This window comes from Delphinapterus leucas, chromosome 19, assembly GCF_059928025.1.
Source record: "Delphinapterus leucas isolate spDelLeu-1000000601 "Yukka" chromosome 19, BTC_Dleu_Yukka2, whole genome shotgun sequence".
Classification (NCBI taxonomy): Eukaryota; Metazoa; Chordata; class Mammalia; order Artiodactyla; family Monodontidae; genus Delphinapterus; species Delphinapterus leucas.
The window spans coordinates 19,940,738-19,952,017 of NC_143147.1; the positions used below are offsets into that span (position 1 = coordinate 19,940,738).

Below are 11,280 nucleotides of genomic sequence, written 5' to 3' on the forward strand. Positions count from 1 at the left end.
TGGCCAGGAATCCACTTTTTTTTTTTTTTTTTTTAATAAAATGAGTTTTGCTGTGTATACCAGGGAAAAGATGCTGAAAATCCAAATCACCACTTTATTGTGTGGCAGTCACGGTGCTGCCAGTCTCTGCTTTTTGTGTTACCGTCCACTCACCCAGGGCTCCACTGACCTTTTTCATATTTGAGTATCAGACGCCATGGTCAAAGTCCATTAGGCCACCTAATCCTCTTGAGTGCAGAGCTGGGCTTATATAATTTGAGTCTTAAGTATTGATATTTGTCTCTTGAGATCACAGTAGGGGAAAGAAGGGGAGGACAGGGATTGTAGAGGCTGCATCAAGGTCATGTGTCTCCATTAGGGGGTGGGGGGTGGAGAGGGAATGCAGAGGCAAAGGCATTTGTTGATCTTTCACTCTGCAAACTGGTCCAAGAACTGGAGGTAGCCCTGGCGCTGGGGTGCGGCTGCCGGAATGAAGTGGCCACCAGAGTGGGTGAGGGCGATGGCTCCAGCGAATCGGCTACACAGTTGCATACTCTCCTGAGAGGGGATGACGCAGTCGGTGTCCCCAAAAACATGGAGGGAAGGCACTGACAAGGGGCCCTGCAGGATGGCTTCCTTGAGGCCAAGGCCCCGGGGACAGAAACCAGATACCAGGATGATAAACCGGGGCAATGGGAAGCGGGGATCGCCGGCTTGGCCAAGGGCACACACAAGGGCTGCTAGTGCGGCCCCCTGGCTGAAACCAAGGATCCCATCGAAAGGCCCAAGCTTGCTCAGTGCCTGTGCCACCGTTCCCAGGGCTTCCTCCAGACCTCTGCACACCGTGGGCTCTTCCAGTGCCGAGAAAACGTCTGCCTCCTGTTTGGAAAACCACCAGCCTCGAGGTTGCTCCTCCGGAGGGCAGGGCCCTACAGCGATGAGGGGGAGAGTTCAGAGTTAGGACAAGGCGAAATCCATGGGGAGAGAAATGAGAAAGGGAGTGAGGGAAAGAGAGGAGGCTGAGGAGAGAAGAAAGTTTGGGGAAAATGAGGCGGGGAACAGACTGACCTGGAGAAGAGACAAGGTGGAAGTCTGGGAGGGCCAGGCTGGAATTTGAGCGAGGGGCTGGGGTGGGAGGGATGGAGGGCATAGGCAGAATGAGGTGGGAGGGTGGCAGGAATGAGGGAAGGGAGAGGGTGGCTGTGTGCAGGCAGGCGTTACGGGGACGAGGCAAGACAGAGAAGACTCTGAGCGCATTTCCGGGCAGGGCTCATCTCACCGGGGTCTGGCCCGGCGCCCTCAGGTCCCGCTGCGTCCGCGACCGGGTGCGGGCCGCTGAGGCACACGAGCTCTGCGCGACCCCGCAGCGCCTTCCGCAGCGCTCCAGTCTTCTCGCGGAAGCCCCGCTCGCTCTGCCGAAAACCGGCCAAACACAAGACGCGCAGAGGCGGAGACGCAGCCATAATTCTAGGCAACCGCCAGAGGGACCGGACGTGGTCTTTCCCCGAGCGGAAGTTAAACATAAGGGGGCGTGACCCAATGCCGGCACCACCCTGGAGGCGGGCCTCAGAGAGCGTGGACGTTGCCATGACAACGGAGAGAGGGTGCGGCCCGGCCAGAGCTGGGGCTGATACCTGGGACCAAGGAGCGTTTCAGGGAGCGAGCGGCGCGACCTCCTCGTCTCTGCAGCTGCAAGCCTCGCAAGCCACGGCTGGAAAGGGGCGCGCGGGCCTCTCCTGAACCTGAGGTGGCCGACTTTGGTCACGGTCTCGCTTCCGCGACGTTCCCCACCCCGCTGACACGCATTTCCCGTAGCGGCCGCAGGGCGGCGGGCTCGGCTCGCGTCACCAAGGAGGCGGCCACTGTCTGGCCGCGCCCAAGCCTCTCCGCCCTCCTTGAGGTTCCTTCCTACCTTCGCCAGCGCCGGCCGGCCCGGGTGCTGGAGCAGCCGATCCCGCCCGTGGTTCACCGTCCACGGCCCCAAGGAGCTGCCAGCGTAGAAGTCCATAGGGTAGGGCTGCTGCCAGGAAATGTCTCTCAGGGCCACTGCCGCCTAGAGGAGAAACACCGGACAGTAACATCTGCCAACATTTTTCTACGCAGGATTATTTAATTCTGCCCTCGCGACGGCCTACGAAGGTCCTACTATATCCCTATAGCACAGAGAGGAAATGTGAGGTTCAGAGAGGTGAAGGGACTTCCAAGGCCACACAGCTAGGAAGTGGCTCACCTGTAACCCACCCACAGAACTAGGAGCAAAGCCCACTCTCTCCCAGGGATTTTCAAAACGTGGTGTTACCTCATAGGGTGTGAGCAGCGGCTTGGGGAAGGCTGTGCCCCAGTCAATGGAGAGGCGTGGACATGCCACCTGCACCCACCTGGGAAGGGAAGTCACGTCAGATCCAAAGGTGGGGGGGGTGGCCCTGTTCCTGGGCAGCATGCTGAAGAACATGGCTGTGTCCCCAACACAGCCAATGCATGCTTACTATTATAAAGACTGTCACCTACTGCTGTTTAGAATAACACCATGGGGACTTCCCTGGTGGCACAGTGGTTAAGAATCTGCCTGCCAATGCAGGGGACACGGGTTCGAGCCCTGGTCCAGGAAGATCCCACATGCTGCGGAGCGGCTAAACCTGTGCGCCACAATTACTAAGCCTGCACTCTAGCGCCCGCGAGCCACAACTACTGAAGCCTGCGTGCCTAGAGCCTGTGCTCCACAACGAGAAGCCCCCGCACTGCAACGAAGAGTAGCCCCCGCTCGCCGCGACTAGAAAAAGCCCACGCCTAGCAACGAAGACCCAACACAGCCAAAAATAAATTAATTTATTAAAAAAAAAAAAAAAGAATAACACTATGGTGTTGCTTGTTTTCTCTTGTTTCCTCCACTGACTATGAGCTTTCTGAAGGGAGGGCCTGGGCAGCTCATTTGCAATAGTATCTCCAGAATCAAATTTAGTGCCTGGTACAGTGCAGGTGCCAACCACCCCTCCAACTTATCTCATGCAGAATGACTATGATGCTGCCGTTGCCTGTGAGCTCCCAAGCCAGACAAAGTAGGGAAGACCCACAGCCAAAGGTAGTCCCTGCTGGACGAGTGCTCTGTAAACACTAAAATTTCATGATCATGGAAGCACCGACTCCAGCCTTCATTAGGTGCTGGGCAGGACCCAGATTCTAAGCTTTTTTAGCCAGTCATAGCTAGACAGGAAAGGTGGGCAAACGTACACATCCACCTCAGGAAGAAGGCTAAGCTTGCTGGGGAAGATCTCAGAGAGCAGCAGCCTCACGAAGGGAAGTCCCAAGGCTCGGAGCCGAGATTCCAGGTGCTGTTGGGAGAGGGAGGCAGAGCTGGGGTCCCCACGATCAAGCAGCCAAAGCTAAATCCCTTAGGCTACTGATTTTCCCAGCTCGGTTCCCAGTTAGTCCTCTTTTCCAGAGGCCATCCCGAGCCCTCTGACCTCCAGAATCTTGGGACTGCCCTGGCGGCCCAAAGTGCCCAGGATGAGACCCCAGGATTTAGCTGAGCGGGCAGTGGCTATGGCTTCTTGGCGGTTGGCCTGCATGCGCTGGCAGTCATACTGCTCTCTGGAGAGGACTTTACTGTACGGGTCGTATCTGGAAAAGAAGCTGTCATGGTCACAGTGACAGCCACTTACAGGATTTGTGCTATATACACAGCTCCCCGACTCGGCCCCTTGGTCTCCTGAACCCTCAGTCTCCATACAGGCAAGTAAGAACAGAGGCAAGAGCAGAGATTGTCTTTGGGAAGATCAGTTCCACAACTCGAGCAGGCAAGAGTGGGAGAGGGGTCTAGGATCCAGGTGTGATTCCAGGGGATGGGTAGGTGCTGTACAGCAGCAACCCTTCTCCTGATACCGAGATTCAGAACCCAAGTGCCTCAGATCCTTAGGGCCGCGGGCTGTTAAGTGGCCAAGGGATGAGGAAGTTTGGGCTGATTGAGGGTTTCGGTGGCAGGGAACCCCACCCCCTTCCCAGCTGGTCAGCCCAGCTCAGTCCATACCGGTAAGCGGGGACATTGGGGTTGGCAATCATGACAGACTCCAGATGGAAGCGGCCATCTCCAAGATATCTGCAGGGGGGAGAAAGGGGACAGTAAGTGTGGGGTGGGGCACCAGAAGAAGCAGGCACTGGCTCGGAGGTCCAGAGGACTGAGTTCTTAGCTATGCAGCTGACTGTGTATGTGAACTGGGACACAGCATCATTTCACACACACCGCCCCCCTCACCCCACCCCACCCGCCCTGTTTTTTGTTTTTGTTTTGGCTGTATTGGGTCTTCGTTGCTGCGTGCCGGCTTTCTCTAGTTGCGGTGGATGGGGTCTACTCTTCGTTGTGGTGCACGGGCTTCTCATTGAGATGGCTTCTCTTGTGGCTCACGGGCTGTAGGCACGTGGGCTTCAGTAGTTGCGGCGCACGGGCTTAGTTGCTCCGCCCCATGTGGGATCTTCCTGGACCAGGGATGGAACCCGTGTCCCCTGCATTGGCAGGCGGATTCTTAACCACTGCGCCACCAGGGAAGACCCCGTCCTGGTTTTTTCACATGTAAAATAAGTTTGAATTGGATGACCATTAAGGCCCCTCTAGCTATGTAGTGCAGAATCTAAGAACTGCACCTCTACCCACCCCGACCTTCTGGGGGAAGAGTAAAGGGTCAGCCAAGACCATGGTAAGGCTCTAGATCTAGATCCTAACTTGGAGGTGGAGGGACAGATTCTCCCTCACCTAGCTCAATATAGATGTGGGAAGTAGTGTTCAGGGTGTCATCTATGCCATAAATGAGCTTTCAGGGTATATACTGGCTACTTTCTGCCCAAACTAGCTCTTGGGTCCAGTTACTGAGTTGTAATAACAGCCACTGTTTACTGGGCTTGTGCCTTCCGTGTACCAGGCCTGGGCTAAACACCTGACATGTATGACTTCACTCAGTCCTATCAGGTAATCCTCCAAGCTGCTACCTATAGTATCCCCATTTCACAAAAGATACAAGTGAGGTTCAGGGATGTTAAGAAACTTGCCCAAAGTCACACAGCTATTAAGCAGTATATCTGGGACTTGATTCTAGGTCTACCCATCAGGCTGTACCAAGCATGCCTAGGAGATGCTGTCCCTAACAGTACCTTCCCAGACCATGGAGAGGCCAGAGATTGGAAGACAATCTACACGGCAGCTCCTTCTGTCTTGGAGATCACACCAAATTTTGATGAATGGCCAACACTCAGTGTGTCCCTCCTTCCAACACACACCATGACGCCCCCAGGGGCAGGCATCTATGAGCTCAGAGTTCTGTAGGGACAGGCACAGGAGGAATGCCCCTCAGGGAGCAGGGCTACCAGGTCTGGGCTGGGGAAGGCCCTGATGTGGGCCTGCTAGGGGCAGGGATGTCCTGTGTGGGTGCAGGTGGGGCTGGGTCGGGGGAGTGCCCCTCCCTCCTTCCCTGCCATTAGCTGGGAATGGGGCTCCCCTCCCCAGTCTTAGCCGGGGGAGCTGTCGGCTCTGGGGCTGGCTGCGTTCACACAACATTAAGCATTTCCATTACCTAAAATAATTAGGCAGCAGGAGACATGCTGCTCCTGCTTGTTAGCTGTCCGGATGCTAAATTAATGGGGCTGCAGCCTGGGCGTGCCCATCCATCTTCTCCAATTATATTCCCACCACTTCTAGCCCACCCTCATCCCCCATCAGGCCCTGATTCCCGCTCCACCCTGGGCACAGCCTTCTGGATGTTGGACAGAGCGCTGGAGAGGGAGACAGGAAACCTGAAACCCTATTTGGTCCCCCATCTTGCAAGGTGACCTTGAGTGAATGGCTAAGGAGCTTTAGACTCAGTTTCCTTTCCTGGATGATGAACCTGAGCTCCCTCCTAGGGTACGTTTCTTGTGTCTCTATGACTGGCACCCCATTTTTCACTTACACAACAGCCTCCACCTCCTTGGGTAGACGGGGGGACGTGCAGCCCAGGATCTCCCCAGGGGACAGGGGCTTGCACTGTGGGACACTCACACGATACTCAGCTTTCAGCTCTTGGGCAGCTGCCTGTAGGGATAATGAGGGAAGGGAAGCAAGTGGATGGGGAAGGAGAGGCAGGGCCATAGGACCAGCCTGGAGCACCTGCTGTGGGGATCCAGGAAGAGCCTGGAGACTGGCCACTGTCTGCCCACTTACTTGCAAAGTTGACACAAACTGAATGGTGCTGACCAGCGCAAGGGCACTGGCTGGGGGAAAGGTGAGGCGGATAGAGTCCAGTAGGTGGGTAGTGTCTATCCGGATGTCCACAAACACATACAGCACCCGGAAGTCTTGGGCCGAGGTGTCCATGGGAACTGGGAGGAGGGAAGAGTTCAGGAGAATGTTCTGGAAGGCAGGAGGGGCAGAGGGCCTGGCCCAGGCCAAGGTTTCTGAGTAGCCAGGACCAGTGGCTTTAGCCTGAGGGTTAGAGGGAGGGGTTGGGGGAGGTGGGGAGGGTGTTGTCACAGGTCTTTTAGAAGCTCCATCTCTGTCATTCGGCTGGGGGCCCAGCCTGCTCTACCACCAACAGCCTTTCAAACACCCGCATCTGGGACAACAGCATGGTTTCCAAGGCAACCAAATCCAAAGGAAAGATCCCCCTGCAGTGCAGGAAGGCCAAGGCCATCCCAGAAACTGGGAGGGACCTTGTGCATACAAGCAGGACAGACACTGTGATGGAGATAAGCGTGCAGTCCCACCTCCCTGCCAGGGTCTGGGTGTCCTGGTCTGCCGTACCCAGGCAGCTGTGGCCATAGTGCACCAGGAAGTCAGCTCCCAGGGCCCTTGCGGTAAAGTCATCCACACAGCAAGCCCCGTAGGTCACATCACCCATCACCATCACTTCGGCCTCCGTGAACCTGTCGGGGTGGGGAACAATGGGACAGTGACACAAGGAGGTAGCAGAGAACCTAACTGTGGAGGTATCTCAGGGCCCAGCTCCACTCTCCCTACCTCTCCCAATCCCTTGGGTTGGCAGCTGCCACTTCTGCCAACAGAGTAGGAGGGGCCCAGCTGCTACCTCCCCCAGGCCTGGCAGCAGCTCCTGGAACCGTAGCTGTATGAGGACGGACTCTGTAGCATCTTTATTCCTCTGCCCAGGCTCAGACTGCAAGAGGGACCCCCAACCCTCAGCCTGGCATACAGGGGGTCAAACACAGACCTCTGCCGGGCCAAATCCTCCCACCCAGAACAATGAGCACGCACACAGGGGCGAAGACACCCATTCCCACACCCTGGCACCGTGAAGTGTGTGGGCTCGCGTGTGTGGATACACATAGCCTCCCCGTCGCCCAGACCCCCTGCTACCTCCCCACCTTTAGTCAGGGCCCTCTGTGCCCGGGATGGGGGGACCCATGGACAGCTCCTCCGCAGCACATGGTGCCACCCACACACCTCATGTGTCAGGAAGAGTGGGCTCTGGCCAGCACACTGCCATGGGATCTGCTGCCAGGCCTGAATCACTGGGGGATGGGGTGGCTGGGGAAGACCCCACTCTCCCTGAACTCACCACAGGAATGGGGCCAGAGGATTAGCTCTTCCCTGAGACCCATCCCTGGGGCATGGAGTCTGGCTCAGTGTCAGGGGGTCTCCCCATTCCTCTCCTGGGGGTGTGGTGCGAAAAGCTGAGCTGCTGCGAGGCAGCTCCCCCACCTCCCCAAATCAGGCTGTGCAGAGAAGCAGATAATTCAGCTCCTTAGAATGCAGCCCAGGCATCTGAGTCAGCCAGAGCACTTAATTTTTTATAGATTAAAATGTATGCAAATTGGCCCGAGCCCCAGAGAGCATCCCCAAGGGGCAAGAGGGTGGGAGCAGGGAAGTGAGTCTGTGGCTGCTGGGTGGGGGTGGGGCGGCAGCAGGGAAGTGGGAGGTTCCCATCACGAGGTGACCTCCCCTTTCTTCTTTCGCCCTCCCTGTTCCTGTGCTGGTTACAGATGGCTGAGCACTCACCCCCCTCCCAAGGATGGCTCATTGTATTGAAGAAACTTAGATGAGGGAGGTAGAGGAACTGAATACCATCTCCTATGCGCTTCTCCCTCTGCCAAGCCCCTCTTGCCTCACTCCTCCAAATGTGCCAGAGAAAAAGTTTCCCCCAAGCCAGACCCCCACGCTGACCACCCAGCCCACTGCAGGGTCAACTCTGAGGACTCTCAGCTTCTTCCTCAGGCTCCACCACCTGCTGTGGGCCCACCTTTGAAGATACTGGAGTTGACTCATTTCTCCCTCCCAATTTCTTTTAGGGAAGGGGAGATGTATAGAGACAAGCAGGGATTGCAGCAGGCTAGGAGTTCAGTCTGGGGTTTTTCCTTGGTGTGTGTATGGCTGTGGGAAGGAACACGGTAAGGCAGAGGTCCAGAAGGAGAACATGATGCCAACAGGCAGAGCTGCAATGGACGTGGGGAAGGTCTTGGTTCAGCTTCGTCAGTGGCCCAAGGCTCACCTTTCCAAGATATCCACAATGGTACAGGCGAAGAGGAGGAGGCCTTCAGGCATTTGTAAGGCCACTGCAAGACAGAGCAGAGACATGAGCAGAGGGCTGGGAAGAGACTGGGATGGGGACACTGCCCCTGGCTCGGCTGGGCAACCTCTCCTCCCCCACCCCCGCTCAAAGCTTACGGGCTCACCCTTCTTGGCCTGGGCCTGTTGGATCCTCCAGATGGTCTTGGGAATCTCAAAGTTATAGTTGGAAGGCAGGACTTGAATGGCTGCCTGCAGCTGGGGATTGTTCAGGATCTCAGGGGGTATCTGATTGGCCAAGCGGCCCCGAGGGGCTCGACCTAGGATGAATGCAAGGCCTGAGTTGTTTGGTGCCTGGCCTAAACCACAGCCAGACCTAAGTGAGCTATTAACACCACCCAAGTTTAAGGCCCCGATCCTAGATGCCAAGGGAATTGGCCCAGCCTTCTTCCCCACTGAGTTCATCCTGAAGCTGGAAGGACAACCCATTAAGCTAGGAGGAAATCTGTATAATTAATTTCCACGTTATGAGATTATTGGGAATCAAGGACTTGAGTGTGTGGCTCAGCTCTTACCTCAGGAGAGTAAGCTGACACCAGGGGACTCAACTGAGAGGCAAATGAAAAAAACGTCCACACAACCGCTCCTTGATAGAGAACAATCCTGAGAAAACGCCAAGAGTCCAGCCAGCCCAACCTGTCTGGGAAAATGTCCCTCTCCCCCCAGCCCCTGAGAACACCTTGAAGTTCTGAGATCCTAGATATAAGATCTATAAGCAAACTGTTGTAAGTACTCATTTAAAAGACTGCCTTCCTTACGCGAGTCCCACTGACTATGTCTACGCTGGTTAATTCCTGCACTCTTCCCTCTCCTCATTCAAAAGGGAAATAAACATACATTTAACTGACTTAACAAATTCCCCAGTTCCATCATTCTACCCCACTTCCCACCCCAGGAAGGATGGAAAGAATACATACACTCTAGTCAGGACTGTGGGCAAACAGGTAAGGACAGAAAAGTGACCTTGCCCTTTAGGGGCTAGTAGTCTAGTGGCGGCAAATGCAGGTAAACAAATAATTACAAACCCCTGATTAAAGGAGAAGAAACATTGTAGCCCTTTAGAAAGGCTGCAGCCCTTCATCTGCATCCTACTCCCCATAGTTCAGTTTAGCCCAACCCTGGTCTCCCTTTAGGCACCAGACAGTTTGGGAATGTGACAAGGAGAGAAATGAATTTATTCAGCGAATATTTACTGAGCCTGTACTATTTTCTGCCAGGGATCCTGCCAGACCTGACACTTCAGCCTCTGTGTGGGGGGGGGGGGGCGGGGAGGGAGGGCTGATGCATGGGTGGTGGTGGTGATGGTGCAGTGGAGAACTAGAATGGCAGGTTTGGGACCCTAAGTCCAGATTTGAATGTTACCACTGCTATGGTACTTGTTCAGATGTTTCAAAGGCCATGAAACACACGCCTGCGTCTCTGGGCCCGCCCCTCTCAGAAGCTCCTCTGGCAGAGGCCCAAGTCCCTTGTGGTTGTTGGGGTGTGGGAGCTGCTAGTCGTAGCAGCTCGATTTGTCCCAAGGGCCAGTAGGCGCTTCCTCCTTTTATCATTTGGCAGTAACCTTCTGTTAACGTCAGCATTCCTCAGTAGACTGTGAGATCCCTGAGGGCAGGGCTGCAGTCCAGTCCCTGCACCTAGCACAGGCCTGGCATTCCGCGGGCGCTCAGTAAGTGCCAGGTGAATGACACCTTGTGCATCTTTCCTGAAGCATTCCCCGAAGGCACACTTGTGGAATGCCCGAGGCAACGCGCCTGGCTCCTTCCCTCCCCGTCGGGTACGTCTTATCCGTGAGTCTTCAGGCGTCTGTCTGCCCGCCAAGGCAGGGGGGGTAGCGTTTCCGGCTTGAGGACTACAAGCTCCTAGGAGGGGCTACTCCCGATCGTGCCCTAAGGCTGCAAAAGAAAGACCTGTCGTCCTGGGCTCCAGCGACAGCCGCCCAAAGCGAGCGACGGCAAGGCCTTCCGGGTCTGGAGGAGAAACGCGCCTCCGCCATTAAAGGGTCCTGTACCTGACTTGGGGGCCCTACCCCGAGATGCGAGGTCCGGAGGCCGCAGCCTTATAGCACCCACCTCTGCCCGGGCCGTTTCGGCTGCCGGACTCTGTGGCCTCGGCCGCAACCAGCGCCGCCATCACCAGCTGCCCACGTTGGGACCAAAAAGACAGCGCTAGAAGAACGAGGAGAGCGCAGACAGTGCGATCGATCGCCGATCGGCCAGCGAGGGGCGGGGATTTGCGGGGCGGGGACCGTGAAGGAGAAAGATAGGGGTGGGGCTAGAGTGGGCACCCAGGTCAGCCGGGAAGGTGGAGATTCTCGGGAGCCCCTAGTGGTCCCCGGCCACAGCGGTTGCGTTCTCCCAGCGACCCTGTCCCCTCCTCCCCGTCCGGGCAGCTTGAACCTGGTTCTCCCCGACAAGTGCCCTCCTATTTGCCGACTCCCTACCCCAGTTCTGCGAGCGGAGTCTTGTAAATGGAGACACCACAGGGTCCTCCTTCAGCTCCCCTCACTCTCTCCCCTCCTGATAAGACCTGGATGCCTATGGGTGGGGCCGCATTCCCTGCCTCAGAGGACCTCATTGCTCGGACAGGACAGAACTCAGCACCCACCGAGCCAGTTCCAAGTTGAGTCTTGGTGCCGGTTTCCGGAGCGCTGGGTTGCACTTACACCTTTAGAACCGACAGTGTGGAAGGTTCACCTGTGATAAACTGCTACCAGGGGAAGGCCCCCAGCCTGAAGGTGCTTTCCTGGGAGAGTGGGGAAG

The 11,280-nt window shown here is 56.3% G+C and overlaps 2 protein-coding genes across 5 annotated transcripts; both read right to left on the reverse strand.

The window, feature by feature from the left end:
• Nucleotides 1-74: 74 nt before the first annotated feature.
• Nucleotides 75-1,696, reverse strand: OVCA2 (OVCA2 serine hydrolase domain containing). Its single transcript, XM_022595883.2, has 2 exons — nucleotides 1,259-1,696; nucleotides 75-908 (listed from the first exon to the last, which is right to left on the reverse strand). The coding sequence occupies exons 1-2, from the start codon at nucleotides 1,566-1,568 to the stop codon at nucleotides 409-411; spliced, it is 810 nt and encodes a 269-aa protein (XP_022451591.1). The 5' UTR covers nucleotides 1,569-1,696; the 3' UTR covers nucleotides 75-408.
• On the reverse strand, nucleotides 1,614-10,699 carry DPH1 (diphthamide biosynthesis 1). Of its 4 annotated transcripts, XM_089900640.1 has the most exons (13): nucleotides 10,591-10,654; nucleotides 9,037-9,069; nucleotides 8,629-8,781; nucleotides 8,445-8,508; nucleotides 6,743-6,864; nucleotides 6,164-6,321; nucleotides 5,913-6,034; nucleotides 4,004-4,072; nucleotides 3,441-3,609; nucleotides 3,208-3,308; nucleotides 2,279-2,357; nucleotides 1,892-2,032; nucleotides 1,614-1,721 (listed from the first exon to the last, which is right to left on the reverse strand). In XM_089900640.1, the coding sequence occupies exons 4-13, from the start codon at nucleotides 8,495-8,497 to the stop codon at nucleotides 1,632-1,634; spliced, it is 1,104 nt and encodes a 367-aa protein (XP_089756766.1). In that variant the 5' UTR covers nucleotides 8,498-8,508; nucleotides 8,629-8,781; nucleotides 9,037-9,069; nucleotides 10,591-10,654; the 3' UTR covers nucleotides 1,614-1,631. The 4 variants fall into 4 exon arrangements, with proteins under 4 accessions (XP_089756766.1, XP_022451583.1, XP_089756765.1 ...); XM_022595875.3 differs by lacking the exon at nucleotides 9,037-9,069 and having other exon boundaries at nucleotides 3,441-3,597; nucleotides 10,591-10,698; XM_089900639.1 differs by lacking the exon at nucleotides 9,037-9,069 and having other exon boundaries at nucleotides 10,591-10,698.
• Nucleotides 10,700-11,280: the final 581 nt, after the last annotated feature.

What these genes read in the sequence shown, in the direction of transcription:
- OVCA2 (XM_022595883.2), bottom strand. Translation starts at nt 1,568, where the DNA reads ATGGCAACGTCCACGCTCTCTGAGGCCCGCCTCCAGGGTGGTGCCGGC. An exon ending in GGGCGCCGGGCCAGACCCCG is followed by an intron (nt 909 to 1,258) that starts GTGAGATGAGCC and finishes TCATCGCTGTAG; the next exon opens with GGCCCTGCCCTCCGGAGGAG.
- DPH1 (XM_089900639.1), bottom strand. Translation starts at nt 10,651, where the DNA reads ATGGCGGCGCTGGTTGCGGCCGAGGCCACAGAGTCCGGCAGCCGAAAC. An exon ending in AAGGAGGTGGAGGCTGTTGT is followed by an intron (nt 4,073 to 5,912) that starts GTAAGTGAAAAA and finishes TCCCCCCTGCAG; the next exon opens with ATATCTTGGAGATGGCCGCT. An exon ending in CGCTGCTCACACCCTATGAG is followed by an intron (nt 2,033 to 2,278) that starts GTAACACCACGT and finishes TTTCTCCTCTAG; the next exon opens with GCGGCAGTGGCCCTGAGAGA.